Source organism: Hesperophylax consimilis, chromosome 21 (assembly GCF_061612785.1).
Source record: "Hesperophylax consimilis isolate HC1 chromosome 21, BYU_Hcon_1.0, whole genome shotgun sequence".
Classification (NCBI taxonomy): domain Eukaryota; kingdom Metazoa; phylum Arthropoda; class Insecta; order Trichoptera; family Limnephilidae; genus Hesperophylax; species Hesperophylax consimilis.
In genome coordinates, this window is record NC_142856.1 from 15,153,143 (window position 1) to 15,175,090 (window position 21,948).

A 21,948-nucleotide genomic window follows, 5' to 3' on the forward strand; every position below is an offset into this window, starting at 1 on the left:
GATCGTCCAGTTAATTAGTCCAAATACAACAAAATTGTCTATACATGTATAACGATCGTCCAGTTAATTAATCGGACATCTCTAAATACTAAGTTTTGAGATAAATAGGAAAGAAATATTCTAATGGTCACCATAAATCAAATATTATTACAATGCACCTATGTTTTACATATTCTAGCAACACCATCAAATAACGGGAGGTTAATGATATAGCTCTAGTATACTTTTTTATCGACTGAGTAAATTTTTTGGGTGCGTTTATGTATTTATTTGAGTATTGAACCTGATAGATAAAACACTTTTACATATAATGCGTATTTAACTCATATTTTGGTTTCTATTGAACTTGACGATCGATGTTTTCCCACAAAAATAGTATAGATTTATTGAATGTTTGTAAAATTTACTACTTAAATAATTTTTCCACCTACAAGTTAAAGAATTGGTACAATTGATCCATTTGAACACTTACAGAAATAGAATACTTGCACTTCAATGGTGATATTAATCAACAACAAGATTACCATGTTAATCTCTATTGCCATAATAAAAATGATTGAATTAAGGCGATGCCATACGTATTAATGCAAAATCATGTGTTTTTGGTTTGAAAATTTGGTCGCCTAGAATCTTGGCCTTTGAAATAATCGAGTATTTTTTAGATAAGTCTTTTTATAAGCCCAGAAAAAAATAATGTAAAGGCCTATGAAAACTGCTTTAAAGTTCAAAATCTCCTACTTACGAACCCATTTTCGGTTATGATTTTATTGTATAATGTGGCAAATTAAGTTATTTATAAAATGATCGAAAAAAATTAAATATTTATGCCTGAACATTCACAAAATAAAATAAAAGGCACTTTTTGGCCATGTTTTTTTCATGCATAAATCAAAACAGGCGGATGGTGTTAAGTGGGAATTTAAACCTTATCGCCATCTACGTAAGGGTTATTATTGATAGCGGCTGAATTTAAATTATTACACGACGTAGTGCATCGCCTTAATGCGAATTGTATTGATTTTCGAGTGTGCTTTTGGATAGTGTTTATTGCACTTATAACTAAATAAAGACTTATATAAATACATTTGTTATAGTTCTGCCTGGCTGAATAAATCATAATGTATTCGAAAACATGTAAAATCATCATACATAACCCTTGGAGAGTGTTGGTGGTCTCCAGGAAATGTTTCCAGTTTTGCTGGTCTCTTGCTGTTTTTCTCCAGTTCATAATTGCTGCGATGTTGGCCTATACGCCATCATCAATATAAAATCATATAAATAACTCATCTCAATATAGCATAATCACATGCCATTGAACACCGAAACAGCTGTCACAATAATGAATACTAAAATACTTGCAGAGCTCAATTGACAAAGCGTTGCCAAGTCCTTTTTTATCTTGACCGTTTGGTATTTCATCTGTCTGTAAATTTGTGCTCCGTTTGTGATCTATGACCTGAAATTGACGCCTCTGTAATTAGACCCATGATGCAATTGTTTTTTTTTTTTAATTGCCGGCAACCCGGGCGTTTATTGTAATAACATGATCAATATTACAAACATGAAAGTAACCCGCCTCACTAGAAGATTTCTGTTCTGAGGTGTTATTCTTTATTTAATGGTTCCACAGAATGGTAACTGCCCAACTCAGGACAGTGGCAATTCAACACATTGAAAAGTGATGAAAAAAAAACTAGCTTAAATTGGTTCATTTATAGCACAGATTTTTTCTTATCCCTCTTAATCAGTGTTGCCAACTCAACTACTTCAAAATATGCTAGAGTGATGGGAAAAATATGCCAGAAATATGCTAAATTCCTTTAAAAAATGCCAAAAAAAAGCCAACATAAATTTAACTCAGAAATAAAATATCAATATCTTCATCTTCTTCTTGTTCATTAACAGCAGCTGATGTGGAAGGCTGAGAGACGGAGTCGTAACTTTCTTTGGTCCCAATGCAGCGTAGTACTTCGTCAGGAACAGTGTAAGAATAACAGCACTTTCCTGCTCTCTTTAGGCCAAATCTCACGTACAAAATGGCATTCAGGGTTCTCACCGCCAAACGATTTCGGAGTTTTGTTCTGACCAGACTCATTTGAATACGGCAATGTTAAAATAGACATTGCAAACTGACATAAATCACCAAAGGGGTTATTATTAGCTGCATCTTTATATTGCATGACTTAATTCCAAAACTCTACAGTGGAAGTCAAGGATTCCCATTTAATGTGAACTTTGTTTCTCCATTGAGACACCAGTTTTTCAATCGATATCATTTTTGTTAGTTAAAAAATTGGTTTTTATTATTTTCATGTTTCTGTAAAAATAAGCCAAATAAATTTGCTATATGCTAAAAGCATAATAGTTATGCTAAACATGGAGTAATTATGCCAAATTTAGCATATAATATGCTAACTTGGCAACACTGCTCTTAATGACTATACCCAGTCGGACGATGGCTACCTAAATTTATTAGACGATTTCTTCGAATTTATTTATAAATTTCCGCGAACAGCTCAATTATACAACCTACAGACATGGGATAAACGATGAAATATGAACAGATTCATTGGCTTCAAACCACAGCAAGCAGTTTTTATTTTTATGTTTCCATATCATCATTCGGAGGCATAATTTTTTTAATAATAATCTAGATAGCCTGGAAATCTCCTTCACTCAGGCATTTATTTTTTAAATACCCTATCGCTCAAGTGGTTATATCATTTTTTAAAAGTGTGAAGAATTGCCACTGTTCTGAGTTGCCATAAAACCCCACAGAATAAAGTGTAAAATAACCATGTTAAAATATCAGTACTTAGATGTATTTAAAAACTGGACAATCCTAAAAAGAACACATTTTTCCGTTTCACTTTTTTAACTGTGCTGTATCAAAACTGTTTGAAAACAGAATTGAATGCCTTCAAAATTTGCATTTTTTTAATAGACAAATAAAAATACTGATTAGTAAGTATATAATAAACATTTAATTATTTTTCTCTTAACCTAATTTGGTATAAACTTTGAATAATTTAATAAATAAATATAACATTTGCACAACAGTAACTTTTTAAGTAGAATTATAATTTATTTTAAGAACCACAGGTCAAGTGAATTTAATTAGGAAAATACAAGACCAAGTTGTTTTGCAGAAATTCGCATGCTACAAAGTCCCCGTTCCTGAAAGGTTTCCGTTAAATGCCAATTCTGAGGATGGGTTATTTCACAGAATTTGAACAATTCTTCAAATTTCAACGTTCATTTTCGGTTTCTGTGAATGTCCTATTCAAGTTATGTTATTATATCATTATAGGCTAGTTGCTTGACAGAACTGAAATACATAATAAGACAACTTTGAAAAATCTTTGAAATTTGAAGAATTGTTCAAATTCTTTAAAACAACCTAAGTCCCTTTCAGCTATTGAATAAATTGTGATCAGCAGAAGAGATCAACTATCATGTTGTTAAACTTGTCAGATTATTACAATTTGAAAGCTGAAACGCACCCAGAATTGGCGTTTAACGGGGATATTTCAAATATAAAAAGAAAAAAAACAAATAGGCGCTGAATGGCCATTTGATGAGAATGTTACATTTGAATTTCTGTGAAACAACTGGGCCTATCTGTGTAACAAAATCTTCTGAAATTTACAAAAGTTGGTACGTACCTACATATAAACATCTATTTAAATAAAAATGTGAATGTTCGTTTGTTCAAAATCCTAAATCTCCGGAAGTACTTCACCAATTGCTTTTAAATTTTGACACAACGTTGTATTTGAATACGCGTGTGTTTTTATATATCTATATTATATAAATGTCACCTATGACAGGTAAAAACAGCGCCATCTGTTAGACGAAAACGCTTTATTTTTAAAACAGCGCCATCTGCTGGACGTAAAAGTAACACGCGCTATTGTTTCTCTATCTGGATGGACAGACGGAGTCGCAGCAACACGTGGCGGGGTAGAGCTAGCAATTAAATAAATAAATTTGATGGCCAAACATTTCGTTAAAGGAGATTTGACCTGTTTTAAATGTGTCATATAATCAAAATTCTAATAAGTAATTTTACAAATTAGTCACAACAATCTCCACAAACGCTGCATTATTCTTTATGTAGTCGAATTTTTCCAGGCTTGCATGAGGAATGAAGACATACTGCTTCTTCATGTTGGACTCCAAATTTCTTCGGTCCTTCTCCGCTGAAGGCAGACTCTCAGTACTTTTGCTGTGGTTGCTGCTTCTTGCACTGTTATGATCGGAGCCTCTAACAGAATCCGAGTCTTTGGTGTAAGAACGTACAAACTCATCTTGGAGCTCCTTCTTACGCACCAATAATGTCTTCACAATGTCGATTGCCTACAACAAATAATTTATTAGAACATTTATTATTATCTAGCAAATTTGCTTCAATTCGTGCAACTTTTTCTTCAGGTTGTGAAGAAATTGGAGTAGATAGGTACTTTTCAATAAGTAACATTTTTCAATTATGTTTTATGTTCTAATTTTAAAACGAAACCAAATAAGGTTTTGACATATTAATTAGACGAGGAAATGCAACAAGGGGAAAATGGTTTAAAGAAATCAAGGAAACAATGGTGGGGTTGCGATTTATTTGAGGTTAGAATGATGTCCAGTGCAAATAAGGTAATAGTATGGAGTTGTCGAAGATGATGAAGACAGGTAAGTCCATACATTTATATCTAACATTGAAATTATTAACATGGCTCTATGTTACCTGGCTCCGTTTGGGAGTTTGGTCTTTCAGGGCTATAGAAGCTGTCAGTTGAGCTGGCCATGCCAGGATGGGATCCCATTTACCAGGAATTACCAGCACCGACGCGGTGATGTGTCTTCCTCGCCACTTTCCCAGACCATTCAAGTACAATTCCGCCTGAAATGTTAAATCTTTAACTGAAAAAACTTTACTTTTTTTCCTTGAAAAATCTCCACAACTGAAATAATAGTCTTTTTTTATCTATGAACACTTTCATATTATGTAGACCTATAAATGAAAAGGCTGATAAATGCAGGAAAGTCTATTAATGGAGGAATTGAACTGAATGCAGTACATGGTGGCTGATGAGTTGTCGAAGGTAGCGAGGTTAGCAGACAGAGAAACTAGATTGAATGTAGTTAGATCCCTGAAGCGTTTGTGTGGAAGGTAACCTGATTCTTGATCTCCCGATAGTTGATCTCCTGGACACTTGATCCCCCAAAGATTATTTCCTCCCTGTTAACGTATGTAGAGAGGATATACGACCGTATAACAAAATTCGTTATTCTTATATATGCAGACGTCTTCAGTGGAAATCTACTACACAAATATTTTTGCAGACTATAATTCCGTATCGCCGAAGAAGAATGCAGAGAGGATGTTACGTATATACGCACAGTGGACTGGAATTACGATATAACTACCTACATATAATATAACTAATATACAGGGCTGGCCCCAAAGATATTAGAAAAACGAGATATGCTATGTTGGCCGCCGGACCGTAGCCGGAGTACTACCTAATTAGGGTACTTTGAATACTGTCGGGACGTGTACGCACAGAAATCTGTTCTATGTATTAGTGCGGATACCTTAGCGTAAGCGAAGGTGTGCAGTAGTATTGGTGAAAAAAATCGGCGACACTGGGCAAAACAATTCCACACAGTATGAACTGCTCATAGCACATCTCGTTCTTCTAATATCTTTGGCTGGCTCTGAGCTAAACAGCGCTTGGTGCTAGTACAAACCTCAAGAGCGGTATATTAGGTATGGTGACCGGGTATGTCATCAAAATGACAATTCAACACACCTCCAAAAAGTGATATGAAGTCATGAAAAGTGATGAAACAAAAACTAGGTTACATAGGTAACTATTACAGTCATGAAAAAAAAAGTCACTATATGAAGTCATAAAAAGTGATGAAACAAAAACCAGGTTACATCGGTAACTATTAGACATAGTTTTTGTTTTACACTTTTCATGACTCTATATCACTTTTTGGAGGTGTGTTGAATTTTCATTTTGATGAAATATCATGGAACCATTAAGTATTATAAGCACCTTAGCTTCTGGGCGCCTTGCCGCCTTAACGAGTCGGCGCCCGGAGCAGAATGCTCCAACTGCGCCTGCACTGGACCGGCCCTGCTTATATAATATAACTAAGGCACAGAGAGGATATAACGCCGAATAAGAAATTATGACATTTAATAATGAATTATTGTCTTCTTTTCTTAGTAACATATAGAGATAATGATATCCTCACTGGGATCTCCCGTGCTGAGGATTTCATTTACATATTATAATTAAATTATAAGAAATTAATATTACAACAAAGTAACATATTAATTTAATTATAAACATATATCATCTAGTATATTTTTTTTTTTTTAAATAATTTTTGAATAAGTAAGATAGTGTTTTTTGTATAGTTCAGTTTAGTAGATTTGGTTTTAGTCTGTGTTTGATATCAGTATATTTTCTATTTCAGATCTCCCTATATTAAGTATCCAGCTTTTTATTTGAGATTTAAATGTTATAATGTTGAGGTTTTTGAGTGAGATTGGTATTTTATTGTAGAGTTTAATACTATGATATAAGAAGCTTTTTTGCCCAAAAGTTGTATTAGTAGTTATTTGTTGGATAAGTTTTTGGCCATGAGATCTAGTGTTTCTATTGTACGTGTTTGTTGTTATTTCTTGGGTTTTGTACTTATGAATGTAAATGAGTATAGTTTTAGAATATAGTTGTTTAATTGACATGATGTTAAGATTGGTGAAGATTTCGTCACTGCTAGTTCTTACAGGAACTTTCAGTATAATTTTCATTATGGCTTTTTGAGTTTTAATTAGTGGATTTAGTATATTTTTATTTGCACTGCCCCATCCGATAACCGATAATACCGTATTCTAACAGTGATTGGCAGAGAGGCATGTAAATTTTGACTAAGTCTTTTTTAATGAGCACATTGCTGATAGTTTTGAAAAAATAACTTAGTTTTTTTAAATTTTATTATGTAAATAGCTAATGTGTTTGGTCCATTTTAAATTTCCATCAATTTTTAGACCCAGATACGTTATATGGTTTATATGTGCAGTCGGCTTAGGGGAAACATGCCATACCAGAAATGATCCTTTGGGGGATCAAGCGCCATGGAATCGTGTGTAAATACGAATTGAGGAGTGTTTTCCCAAAGAGAAACATTTACAAAAACTTTCTGAGAGAGTTCACACAGGGCAAAATTTTATGATAATCTTTAAATGCAAATTCATTCAACTGTTAGACATGATGAATAATAAGAAATGTTGATTCACTTGTAGAAAGCCATATTTATTTAAAAAGGAGAAGGAAATTGCAAATTTTAACAAAAGAGGAAATCTACATATTGAAAAAGTTTTCACAAAGCGCAAAAACCAACACATTTTAGTTCTACAATTTAATGATTGTTTTTATTAAAATTTTAATATTTGTTTCTTTTCATAATATACCTAACCTACTTGCTTACACCTAAACATCAATTATAAAAATTCTTTGGCAAAATATGCATTAAAGCAACAGGAAATGAGATTAAAAATCAACGATTAAATTGTTTTCACATATTTTAATTTAATCTACAAAAGTTTGATAAATTTATCTCTGTGCCTACTTTGACAAAATAGATTAACTCGAAAAGTAGCACTTATCTTACCAAATTTTTATCTTTAAAATGTTATATTTACCTATTTTTGTGTAGTTATACTTACCACTTATACTGGGAATATGGCATCCCCAATATTAAGAAATTTTGTAGGACGAAAGGAAATCGGGGAGGGGAAGCAGAAGGCCAAATGCAATATGAATAAAGTTGTAAGGTACTTTATATTTTACCTGTAACGCATATCCATATTTATTGGTGTAAAAGATGGGACTCAAAAGCACCGATTCGTTTTCAACCGAGTCTTTTAATTTTTCTTCAAAATCCCAGATTTTCCACAAAAGGTGACCTAAAAAAATAAGGTCAAACTTTAAATGTTTATCGCTCCAAGGGGCCAAATAATGAATTTCATATAAAAAATAAAGAATCATAGATGTTTTATTTTTTTAAATTTACTTTAGCCTATAAAGGCATTTTTATAAAGTAAAGGTGAACCAGTATAAATGTAGTTACGACTCATAATAATTATTATGTTAAGCGTGTCACTCAACCTGACTGAAATACAGAAGATGCACACATTTCAATTAGGTACATACAATTTACAGATGCCATTACGCCTATAATGTTTGTACAGCGCCCTTGAAGTGGTTTTTCACAAAAACGCCGTACACAAATCATTGAAATATTAATAAAACGTTCACAACAGGTTTAACACAAAAGAAAACATTGATGAAATTTTTAATAAATGGATTTTTTAGCATGTTCGAGAATGTTATGAAACAATTACAAAGATAGGTAGGTACTAACTGTAAGACGAATTTATTCTAACTTATTTAGAGTAATATTATATTATGTTTTTAATTTATTGTATAACATTTTGGAAATAAGGCAATTTTGTTCATTGATTGGAGGGTGGGAAAATGTATTTTATAGGATGGTGTTAGAAGTCAATAGGTTTTAAAACATTTCTCATTTCCCCATAGCAACCCTAAAATTTGATCCTGGTGGTTATGTTCAGTATCTAAGCCTTACAAAATATGTTTTTACAACTGTCCTAAGTGTGGAGAAATTAAAAAATAACAGGCCCACACCATTTCGACCGCCTTATTACAAGTTTAGGTTTTTGTATTTTTTTTTCAGTTATATTTATTCAATTCCAATGTAAATCCAATTAATCATAAATGTGGAATGTAAGAAGAAGAAGACTGATGTATACCTTTAAATATTACAACATTGTTGCGTAAACACATCACTAGGAGAATCTGTGCTGAGGTATTAAACGTGTTTTGTAGTTAATATTGCCGTGCATTGATTATAATACAGGGTTTTCCAATAAGAGGTGTTATTTTGATATTCACTCGTAAATGATCAATGGTTTCGTTGCTTGTGTGGCACGTAGCGCCGTCTTGTTGAAAGTAAACGTTGTCCAGATCAATACCATCCAATTCCGGCCATAAAAAATCATTAATCATCTCTCGATAGCGCAATCCATTCACCGTAACTGTTGCTCCAGCCTCATTTTCGAAAAATTAAGGTCCAATGACTTCGCCGGACCATAAACCGCACCAAACAGTCACACGTTGAGAATAGAGAGGCTTTTCAACAATAACTCTTGGGTTTTCCGAGACCCAGATGCGACAATTTTGCTTGTTGACGAAGCCACCGAGGTGGAAATGGGCCTCATCACTCAAGATGATTTGCATTTGATTCACTCAAGTGAATTTTAATAATTTCAATGCGTTGTTGAAGCGTGTATCGTTCCATTTTTATTAATGGCGTAGTTTCTACTTGTCAAATGTCAAAAAATGAAAGCTTCAAAAGTAACATCTACCGAAATAGCGGGCTATTCAAAATAACACCTCTTATTGGAAAACCCTGTATTATAAGATATTCAAAGAAAGACAAAAAATACAGATTGATGATTTTAAATATAACAGTGTTTCACCAGTAGCACCTGTGTTGAATAAAATAGTGTTTTATGTCTAGGGCTGGCCCTGTGCAGAGGCAATCGGAGCAGTCTGCTCCGGGCGCCGACTTCCCAAGGTGCTGATAATACCTAACACCTAATACAGCGCCCTTGGGGTTTTTACTTGCATCATCAGGCGTCGTTTGGCTAAGGGCGGCACTGGGTATGGGCCTAGTCTGCTCGTCGTAAGATAATTTAATATAAATGTGTTTACTCACTAAATTTATGTTACTGAATAAAGAAACATAAAAAAATGTCCGGAACTCCGTCAAATAGCGATGAATAAACAAATACAAATAATCATTGTGGCTATCACCAACACACCTGAATAATCTAGGCTTTCTGCTGAAACATTAGCATTATTATCGCTTAAATGTCCAGTAAAGCGTTCTCTCTGTATCGCCTGAACATTTTCTATCAATTCCTTGACGTTTTTATCCATTTCCAAAACTTTAATAGAGTCCTCATCAACGGTCTGTTTAACGCTCTTGGACTCGATTCGCAACAGTTGGTATTTGGAGATATCGTCTTCGTGCTTTTTCAGTTTCTCTTCGGCTTCCATTTGGCTGGCTTCGATGCTCTTCAGTTGGTGTTTGTTGATGGTGATTTCTCTGGAGAGGGTGTCTTTGGTCTGCGAAGCTTCCTGCTGGATATGTGACATTACTTCTCTCCTGAGCTGCTGCTCCTGGTTTAGATCGTTTCTGACTGATTCCAAATCGGTTTCTGAAATTTAAAAATAACCTTATTTTCTTGTCTTTTTTGAAGAATTAATAAATTGTTCAGAATATCAGAGCAAACCTAATTCAACCTAACTAACTGTCGTAGCATTTCTCCGCAAGGATAGGCAGAATCTACACTAATACACAGCTATGGGTTGGCATGCAAATCTTGCTTCATTATCATTTTTGTACATCGCATCGTCTAGTAAGTAAATTAATTTATACTATTCCGACTTTTCCGCAGATTTATTTAGTTTGGCGAGGCTGACTTCCGAAACATAAAAATCTTAACACGAAATTTTGAAAAAAAAAATTTTTTTCAACTATAATCTACTTGAATTTCACTTTTGTTTTCGGTAATGAATTAATGCAACTCTTGGAAGTGGAAATTAACCCACTTCCCGACATCCGATCGAGCTAAAACTCGGCATATAGACTCGTTGTCAATGCATTCTATCAAGTGTTGGTGGCAATTACGTACAGACACGCGTACATATACGTATTTGTCTAAAATTGGATGACATTACATCAGTCAATACACTCAATAAATTTCGGTCCTACCGATCGGGATTGACGATGTTGGTAGAGTTGTCGACTCCAGTTCTAGGTAGGAAGGTTCAATCTTCAGTGAAACCATTGTATTAAAAATTCGTATTGTAGTAAAAGAAATTACCAGTCTAGCTCATGAACAGTCTACAACTGTCCCTGGGTGTCGATTCTCCAATCCAAGCCACTCGCAATCCCCATCGAAAGTACATACATTGGTCGACGCCAAATATATTAGAAGAATGAGATGTGCTATGAGCAGTTCATACTGTGTGGAATTGTTTTGTCCAGTGTCGCCGGTTTTGTTCATCAATACTACTGCACACCTTCGCTTACGCTAAGGTATCCGCACTAATACATAGAACAGATTTCTGTGCGTACACGTCCCGATAGTATTCAAAGTACCCTAATTAGGTATTACTCCGCCTACGGTCCAGCGGCCAACAAGGCATATCTCGTTCTTCTAATATCTTTGGTCGACGCTCTATTTCTTGAGACTCGTCGAAGGTACATACTTATATATGCCAAAAGTCATTCCACTCGAACAATGAGTGGGTCGAACCACTCGTTGTTTGTGTGTAATGACTTCGTCGAGCATCGAGGCCCTGGTATATGTATTTATTAACCCTTTAAAACTTACAAAAGAGTTTTTCCAATGTCCTATGCCCACCGTAAAAAAATAAGTATTTAAATTTTATTTTTACCAAATTTGTTCAATATTCTTAATTTGGCATCTTGTCCATTGACAATCAGGTCCAAGTGACTTCTCTCTATTTGTTCCTTTTCAATATCTTTCTGCAAACTTACAAAAGTCATTTCCATTCGAGAAGTTCTTGCAGACAACTCCTGGAATGAGAACAAAGTTCTATTGAACATTATATCGACAGTAAAAAGTGAATCGGACAACAGCACTGGTGAATTCCCACGATGGTTACATTATAAGCTTTAAACTTTATAAAATAATGTCTTAGGAAATATAATAAAAGATGGATTCTAGGAGCCATATTAATCGAAAGAAAGTATTATAAATAATAAAAGTGTAATAATGTATTATATGTATATAAATAAAAATAAATTATACATTTGTAAACTTTGATGTACTAAAAATAAATAAAATAAAATAACACATGTATAGTAAAAAAAGGTGAAGTTGATAAAAGAGAAGAGACAGAAATCGAATATTTTGGACACATGGCTTGGAGGATGGATACAAGATAAACTCGTCATTCGATGGTAGCCATGATCGATGAACTCTTGGATGCAATATGAATTGTTGTGATAAATTGCGCTAGGTGCAACAAAATCAGCTTTCAGTATAAGAAATTTAAAAGATTTTTCGAATACCTGACATTTGCAAAGGGCTCGGGTTGGAAAAATAATCTTACTTCGTATTTAGCCTTATTAACTTCCTCCTGGTGAGCTGCTTCCTTGTGCAAATTGTTGCATTTCTCGGCTTCTTCTTCAATGGTCTTCCTGAGTGTGGAAATGGTAGCCAAGAGAATCTGGTTCCTCTCTTCTGATAGAACGTACTGGCGTTTCATCTTGTTCATTTCGTTCATCAAAATGTCTCTTTGGTCTTTTTCTTCTTCTAGGAGAACACTGTAAACATAAGTAAAAAGGATAATAAAACTATCAGTTATAATTCAATTATATCATACAATTCAATCATTTGTTTTATTTAAAACATAATGGTACGTATAAGTTTGCTAACCGAAACAAGCCTCGAATTATGGGAAACGAACGAAGCAACTGCAAGCGGCGTTTCGAGCGGTTGCTTCGTTCCTTTCCCATAAGTTGAGGTTCAGCTCGGCAGTTCGGCTCACATGTATATACGGAGGATCACAGCTTTTAAATCCCCGATAATATCTTAGGTAGGGTTAACTCTATATAGTACTATGTTATTTAATTAATGGACGAGAGCTGCCAAAAATCGTGAAACTGGAGATATTTGATAAAGGCCTCTATCGTGTTTGAACACTCACATTTCGCAAATGTTTTGAAACCCATATTAATCAATTGATAGAATATCCTTACTTATGTAATTTTTTTAAATTGGGTTTTGATTGGAGGTAATATATATAAATTACCTCAAGCTCTCGATTTCTTCTCTGAACAGCTGTTGAGCTTGTGATTCATAGATTGCGGATTTCGGTCTCGTCAAACTGGATTTATTCTGCGATGTCTGTGGATACATTCCTCCATCGAATCCATTCTGTCTATCCCATGAATGTTGTCCATTTGAAGAAGTTATCAAACCTTGAATATCCCTTGCCGGCTGACTTAGGCTCAGTCCTTGACTACTCAGATTTACCATGGATCTTTGATAGCCAGGGTTTGATGGCAGTTTTAATGTTGACGTTGTTGTGTAAAGGTGTTCTTCTAATTGCGCTCGTGTCATTCTGGGATGTGGTTGCGCTTGTGTAGCTCTTTGTGTGTTGTTAAGTAGATTCAATTGCGCCTGGGTCATGTTTTGCTGGTTCGTTTGCGCCTGTGCCATATTGTGCTTGTTCAATTGCGCCTGTGCCATATTTTGCTGGCTTATTTGCGCTTGTGCCATGTTTTGCTGGTTTAATTGCGCTTGTGCCCTGCTTTGCTGGTTTAATTGCGCTTGCGCCATGTTTTGCTGGTTCAATCGCGCATGTGTCATGTTTTTCTGGTTCAATTGCACTTGTGCTATATTTTGCTGGTTCAATTGTACCTGTGTCATGTTTTTCTGGTTCACTTGCGCGTTAGGCGTGTTCTGCTGGTGATATTGCGCCTGCGTGATATTTAGCTTAGCGGCTTGTCCCTCTGTCATGTTATGCTGATCTTGTTTAGCCTGTGTTATGTTCTGCTGGGCCACCAGGTGCGCCTTTGTTGTATTTGGCATGCGAACAAATTGAGTGGTAGTTTGCTGGCCATATTGCCCCTGACCGGGGTTTTGCTGGACGTTTTGCCCCTGACTTGGAGTTTGCTGGACAAACTGTCTGGTGCTGGAATCTTGCTGTGCTGTGTACTGTCCCTGGTTGGCATTTTGCTGCGCTGATGTATCATGGACGTAGTTGGAGGTTGACTCTCTGGTGAAGCATTGACTGTCATGTTCCTCTATGTGTCTCCTCTCTAGGTAGGCCCGACATCGGTTGCATTGTTGTAAAGTACTGGCACAAAGTTTTATATGACCCTGAATTAAAAATTACAGTATTAGTATAATAATTGATAACGTAAAAACGGAAACCGAACTCCATACTTTCAAAACACAAATGACGAGGTGGATCCTTATATTTGCAAAACATTTCACTAATGATGCCCATATATTCTATACTCCAGGGGCGTGCACAGAGTTTTTAATCAGGGTATATAGGCAGAAGAAAAACAGTGAATTGTTTGATATATGTTATGCATAGTACCTAAGTTTTTTTCTTTAAATTTATTTAAATACATGTTCCTTCACTACCAAATGTTTCAAAGGTTAAATAATTTCATTGCATTCGAATACGCGTGTGTTTTTATATACCTAAATTATACAGATGTCATCTATGACAGGTAAAAACAATTTTTCTTTTTTTTAAAACAGCGTCATCTCTTGGACGTAAAAGCAATACGCGCTGTTGTTTCTCTATCTGCACAGACAGATTGACCCACAGCAACGCGTGGCGGGGTACAGCTTATAATCTCAAACTTATATATTCAGAATCAGCGTTTGTTGATCCATATGCTTAGACGTTTTTAAGCCGTATTATTTTTCACTCAAGTTGCTTATTGTGTCACAAGACGGTGGTTGAGAATTTATTGATGATCGAGACTATCGAATGTCCGTTTCTAACCAATCATTGTCCTGGGTCCCTCTCATGTTCTCCCATTCCTTTTATCGTAATTGACACTTCTTTGCTCCCAAGGGGATATCTTATAATTTTATCTACGTATATAACCATAAAGTGGGTGGTATCTACCTATAAAATAATGGCAAAATTTCAACTCCAATGACATATTATACACCCTAGGCACGTAGGGCAACGCATTTATTTTTTACCTTGACAAATCACGGCCCTGAATAAAATTGCTATAATTTTGTAATGTTTGTTCTAGTCAAATAAACTCATGTTTTGAATGCTAAATGCCTCTGTATCATAGACATATGAATATTAGTAGACCTGCCCTAAGTGATTAAAAGCGTATTATCCCCACTCCCCATACCGGTTCCATTGGAGCCGGCTGTGCTCGCGTATGGCCTCAAGTGAAATTTGAAAACGTGACGTCATCATTCTTGTGCGAACTATGGTCGAGGCATCATCGGTTCATTTTACGAAATAACACGGCAAAATGTTGACTTGTACTATGAAAACTTGTAAAAATAGATGTGAAAAAGAGAATAAACCCAATTGTCGTATTACATTCCATATATAAGCATTATTTTACTTTATTTTAAGCATATTCACATCGTAAAATATGAATCAGTTGTTACTATCACATCGAGAAACGTCTGGACGCGAAACACAAAGCTAGGTTGCTGGGAAGTAAATTATGAACATTTATAAAAGTGTCTTAACTAAATACTTAAACGAAATATTCGACTCTGAAAATAGAACCGAATTTTTTTGCCGAATTTGGACTTCGCAAATTTGTTCATAACGTGGCGAGTAATTTGCGCTCCCATGTAAAAATGTCTATTCATTCAAAAGCAGATTTTACTTTTAAGAAGTAAATGGTGATATTATAATGCGAGATGCCTATTTACTGTCAGATTGATTTATTGACGAATCACAGTCAGCTTCACTCCCTTCGTTCTTCAACAGTTGATTTTACCCCTCGCCATTATCTTCTCGTCTATTAATTCCTATGTCTGTGCTCTGTATACAATAATCATGGTAGCCGGAACTGATGGTTCTATGTTCACATGGGGAAGGGAAACCAAAGGAACTAAATTTTTTAGCAATGTTTCTTTCGACTGTTGAAAAACCATTTTTACGAGGGTCTCGTAACGCCCCACGGCGTATTAGACCTTTGACGTTGCGATGGGATTTGAACCTGAAACTTGACTCGATAGTCAAATCCCTATGCAACCACAATACGAAGGTAGGTACCATTGAAAGTAAAAAGGTTTTTAAGAAGCTCATTATACAGATTTTGTAAGTCAAGATATTCAATTCGGGGTGATTACATTATAAGATTGATAAGCAAATAATGTACCTGAACCCCTAACCGAAAACAATAGACAATATTTAAATTACTTCTCAATATAATCATCATCAAATACACTAATTTTGATTTTCTGTGCTGTTTGTCGTGCATGAAATCTGATTCAATGAATTCAAATTCAGAATTCAGACAAGCGATAGAATCGGTACCCACTTGGTACTTACCTACAATATAATATTTTAATATTTAAAAAAATTGAATTTACTTGTCGAGAATCGAAATGTTCTGTGCTAGTATTAGTAAATATAGGAAGTAATTATTACCTGTGAACAATAACCGGATTTAACTTGATTTGCAAATATGAAAACTGAGAAATTTCTACAGAATCATACAATATTACTTGCTAATTAATTACAAATTAAATAAAAAATAAATTATAAATTTCTGCTTAACACCTGCAGTTTTGATTTATGCGAGAAAAAAGAGCAACTGTTGCAACCCAATTGTTGCCAGAACTAAAATCTTTCCTGTCTTACTTGAAATTTGCTCTCTCCTGGGATTTTTCACTGTTGGGGGTCGGGGAGGGGGTGCTGCCCCCTAGACAAATTGGTAATTTAAAAAAGGGGGAAAACAGACGTTTATAACTGCCACCAAATCTACAAATCTATTATTTTTTATAACAAATGTGACAAGATTAGTGCCAGTCACAGGCGTAAAGCGTCGTCTCGGTCAGGGCCAAACTTCCGCCTAGGCCCGAGAGGCCTCGACCTAGGGGCCAGGGACAGATTTTATTTTATTTTTTAAATTAATATAGGCATAACATGTCATCTTTGGGGATGCTGTAAATGTAAATGGAACACACTGAGGACATCAGGCTCGGAATATAATAAATCTAATTTTCCACATAACCCCAACGTCGGAGAGGGCCTGGCTAGGTGCCAAAATGATAAGCATTTTTATTTAAGCGAAAAATTTTGCTAGTGCAATGATGGAGGACTTAGCTAGCAGTGATTTGAACTCGAGACGCCTGGGTGGAAATCTGACGCATTTGTCCACTCGGGTACTAGCCGTTTAAACTGATTTATTTTAAACATTTCCATTTTAAATAGTACACAAAAAATTCCGTTTAAGAAAATACTAAAGGAATTTTCGTCTAATTAATGTTAGGATAATAACTTCGGGGAAAATAAAATTCTAAAATATTTATTGGTTTGCACTTCGACCTAGAAATTTTTCGCCTTCGGCGCTTTTTCTATCTGTATCACTCCCTACACCTATACTACGTAGGTACCTACCCCAATTGTGGATATCATAGTGTCTTATGAGAGTTATAACTGAATTTCCTCTTCCTTCGATCTCGTCATTTAGTCCAGTTCCACAGGCTCCGAAGTTATTGAGGAATTAAGAATTAGGAACTGATGTGCGGTTTTCGAAATTCTTTTCTGAGCTTTTTTTATAACTTTCTAGGTAATCTACACCTGACATAACCATACAAAAATTGACAAACTTGACAAAAATTGTAGATTCAATTTTTATATGACCTTTTGGGAAACAAAAAATATTTTCATGCTTAAATTGTATAACAAACAGTTTAACCCATAAGTATACTGAGTTAAAAGTTTTAAATTGAAAAAAAAAAAAAAAAAAAAAACTATCATCATTTTGATTTTTTTTCAATTATTTCAAAATTTTAAGTCAGCATACCAATGGGCCATGTTAGTTTGTATGTAGGTACATACTACTAATTTATTCTGACTACTTCCTTATTCTACCCCTGTAAGCTCTATAAAAAATAGTAAATTACATATAAAAATAAATCAAAACAGCCAGCTGGTGTTAAGCAGGAATTTAAACCTTATCGCCATCTACATAAGTAGTGTTATTGTTAGCGGTCCGATTCCAAATGTTATCATTCAGGAAAAGGGCATGCTTTCTGGGCCACAAGTTTCAGGAAATCAAATAAATTATTAATATTATGCAGTATCTAGCCATTGTAAATAATTACTATTATTTTATTTTTTTAGTAAAAGAAAAACGTACCCTTGAGGAACTGTGTGCTTTGTGATAAGCACAATCTTTTCTCCTTGATAAAATTATAATATTATCAATTATGATGAATACTTAGAATATGTAACTGCACCCAAAAAATTACTTTAATTTTTAAAAGAATGATTGATTATTTTTTAAATGAGTTACTCGCATAGGTAGGTACTAATAAATTAATTCATGTTTGTTTGATTTTGGTTATCAAATATCCGATAAGAACATTTAGATAATATGCATACATGGAAATCTGAGATAAGATTTATAGAATTTATTTAGTGTTGGTACTTCAAATTATCTATGTTTATTACAGATACGTAAAGCCTTTGACTTTTTCCTCATAATAATAGTAGGTTCCTAACCTAGATACAGGGCCGGCCCTGGCTCGAATAAAATGTTGCCGCCCCTTATTAAATCTAGTAGTCGCTTAGGTAGGTGATCACTGTAATCAATAATATTCGGATGATTTGAATATTTGTGTAGCGCCGTTTTTGTAAAAAATAATCTCAATGGCGAAGTGTTAGGACTGTTATGTTAGATCAGGGCTTCCCTAATTGTGAGTCGCGACGCCCCGGGGCGCCGCGGGATCATCCCAGGGGCGTCGTGGGGCAATCTTTATAGCGAGAATATCGTTCCATCAGCACTGCAGCGTTAAGGGGTTTATTACCGTTTGTGACATTATACTTGTGTGAGACAGGTTTCTCTGCAGTTGCAGTAATTAAGAATAAGTACAGATCAAAAATAAATTTAGAGCCAGAGACGAGAGTGGCGATTTCGAAACTTCAACCTCGTTTTAAGAAACTATGCTCGAAAAGCAAGCAATCCTTCTCATTAATACCAAAGAAAAAAATTGCTTTTTTATCTTTTTTGTTTGCTTTCATTTTTGTTTTTATGTTGTGTTCTTTATTTTCTAATAAAAATATTTAGATACTATTTGGAGTTTTTTTGACAAATTGTTATTAGGTAACGTACCCATACTACGTGACCCGTTCAGGGGGGGGGCTTCAAAATACTACGCTTGGTACAAATGAGCGGCGGGGGGCTTAGATTTTAAGTCACCGCGGGGGGGGGGGGGGGCGTCGCAAAAATATGGCAACTTCCCAAGGGCGTCACAGTTGAAAAAAGTTTGGGAAGCCCTGTGTTAGATGTTATCAGCGCCTTGGCGCCTTGACAATTCGGCGCCCGGAGCGGACTGCCCCAATAGCGCCTGCACAGGCGCTGCCTAGATACTGTGTAAATATATTATTTATTTATTTACGTGAAATCATTTCCTCGGCACATCAATTCTTTTGAAGTCGTCAGCCTGTGATTCATGCGGGATAAGTATTAAAAAATATACGGTAGGTAAGTAATACTACCGGTTACCTTATAAATTATTTTTTTAATGATAAACTAATGTTTATAAGACGAGGTTTTATGGATAGCAAAGGTTAACAAATAATTATAAGCAATAAAAGTCGCCTAAAATATCAATACAAATTGAAAATATCTCCCGAGTAAAAATAAATGCCGCCAACGAGAATTGAACCCGTATCTTCTGATGTCTGGTCAGGTGCTCTCAACCACTGAGCTATGTCGACTTATTTCCAACCCGCCAAATAATTCAATATGTACTAGTACCTCAATCAACAATTGCTACTTATTATATTTTTTTCACATGAAAACAACCAAATTTATTTTTGTAGGTAAGGCTTTGTAAGTGCTAAATTTCCCACTAGATGGCGTCGAGACATATTATATCTACATTTGTCGGTGAAATATTTTGACTTGTCAAATATGATTATTTTTTTTAATGATAAACTAATGTTTATAAGACAATGTTTATTTTTACTCGGGAGACATTTTCAATTTGTATTGATATTCCAGGCGACTAATTATTTGTTATACTTTATTCATGTATAGTTTTCTATACAAATACAAGATAAATGGGTGATAATAAAATTGTACCGATTTAATCTGATCAAAGATACGGCAATCAGCAATAATGAGTTAAATTGATAAGAAAATTAATTTATTATGTAGACACGAGTAGCTAAATAATTATCAAGGGTTCTCAACAGGTCAATCAAAAGGCGAAGAAATTTTTTAACAATCCCAATAAATCAGATGCGACGGTAATTTTTCTGTTATTTTGAACATCAAGTGTGCAAAATTCTGCTATTTAAGGGATGGAAAAAGGGCTGATGGTGCTTTTTCAAAATCTCGTGTAGACTTCCTCTTTTTCGTAAGTCAAAATTGTGTGCAAAATTTCGTAAATCTCGGAATAAAATTGTAAATGTATTTAATAACAAACCCGCAGATGCTCTTCTTTATATTATACAGGGTGTTCAGTGGTAAAGTGTGCTAACTTCAGGAGGTGATGTATGAAGCAAAAAAGATAAATTACTTTTTTCGAAATTCCGATGTTTATTTTCCGGTACAAAAATATTTTTCCATATTTTTTTTTCCCAACAAAAAATTCTTTTATACCGAAAAACCAACTACCAGAAAACATTAAAATTTCATAAAATTTAACTTTTAAAAGCATGTAGAATCATTCCCTGAAGTTAGCGCACTTTACCCCCGGACTCGCATTCGTATGTTCGGCGGTTGGTCGTTTGAAATAAACAACAATTAAAAAAAATTTAAAAAGTCTCAGGAGACCAAGCAGTAGTCAGGTATAATATCATAACACCCTGTATACGCATATATATAACTATAATACAGTTAATTGTCTTATCGCAAACTGTAACGCGGGTTACGCCTTTATTTTCACTATCTAATTTGTTTCGCAATTTATGTTCAGACATTTCCAAAACAATTGAACACACACTGAGTCACACAACAATACACACAAGAATATTACAATCAGTTGTAAATGTCTCACCTGAAGCAAATACGAACTCGAGAACGACTCATTACAGAAATAACACACAACACTTGTCTTTGGCGAATTTTTATTTGCACTCATTTTGTACTAACTTTAACAAATTAATAACTAAATAATATCGTTTACGTTCACAATAAAATTATTATGCAATTACGCACCGCACAAACTATTTACATTGAAATATTCTCAATTGTTTTTTTTTTGTCACTGTTAACTAAATGGAAAATTTTGCCAACACTTATGTAGTTGTATATGAACCACGACAACACGTCTGTTTGTATTGAGGCACGACACAAATGATACTAATATTATGAACTATTGTTATTCTCACTAAACTACGGTCATTTTCACTACGAAATACATTTTTTAAATGTGTTTTGGTGGTAAATTGACACAGAAATATTGATAATTTGTACTAGGATAGCAGTCTTGGAGTGGAGACGTGATACGTGACACTACTATCAGTCAGAATACCTGGCTACGGCGGATTGTTATCGGAGTAATCGTATCACCTTCGCAACCTTATCAGTTCATTAACGAGGCGTGGAATTGGGCGGATATTGGCCCCGAGTCTTACACTATACAGCATACGTTGAAAATTGGGTCTACGTAACATATGATAACGAGTGCTGTTTTCCGGAAACCAGTTTATAATGTCAACTTTCTGGAAATCTCTTTGTGAAGGCACAAATGACAAGTGTTATGATATGATAAATGTCTTTTTGTTGGAATGCAGAGGAAATTTTCCACGAATGTTCACAGAATACAACTGTGACGTAAGAAAGGTTCAGGATTTGGTAAATGCGGCGTTATCACCAACTAGCAGATTTCCAACAGTTTCTGAAAAGAGTTTGTTTGATGTTAACAATTCACAAACAACGTAAAAATCATTGAGTAAGCTATTAGTTTACATTTTACATCTAGGTAAAAACTGAGCATTGTCGTAAACTGCATAAAATTAAATGAATAAATGAGTAAAATATTTGTGTCGGAAAATTTTATGTTATATTTATTGAACATGTTTAAACCGTTGAAATACGAGTATATGTATTTCTTAAATT

General features: G+C 34.7%; 1 protein-coding gene across 1 annotated transcript; it reads right to left on the reverse strand.

Moving 5' to 3' along the window:
* Positions 1–24: 24 nt before the first annotated feature.
* Traf-like (TNF-receptor-associated factor-like) lies at positions 25–21,335 on the reverse strand. The gene is made up of 8 exons (XM_089644576.1): positions 20,885–21,335; positions 12,948–14,020; positions 12,246–12,459; positions 11,565–11,706; positions 9,920–10,318; positions 7,863–7,978; positions 4,739–4,894; positions 25–4,359 (listed from the first exon to the last, which is right to left on the reverse strand). Exons 1-8 carry the CDS (start codon positions 20,966–20,968, stop codon positions 4,069–4,071), a joined length of 2,475 nt encoding a protein of 824 aa, XP_089500702.1. The 5' UTR covers positions 20,969–21,335; the 3' UTR covers positions 25–4,068.
* Between the last annotated feature and the right edge of the window lie 613 nt (positions 21,336–21,948).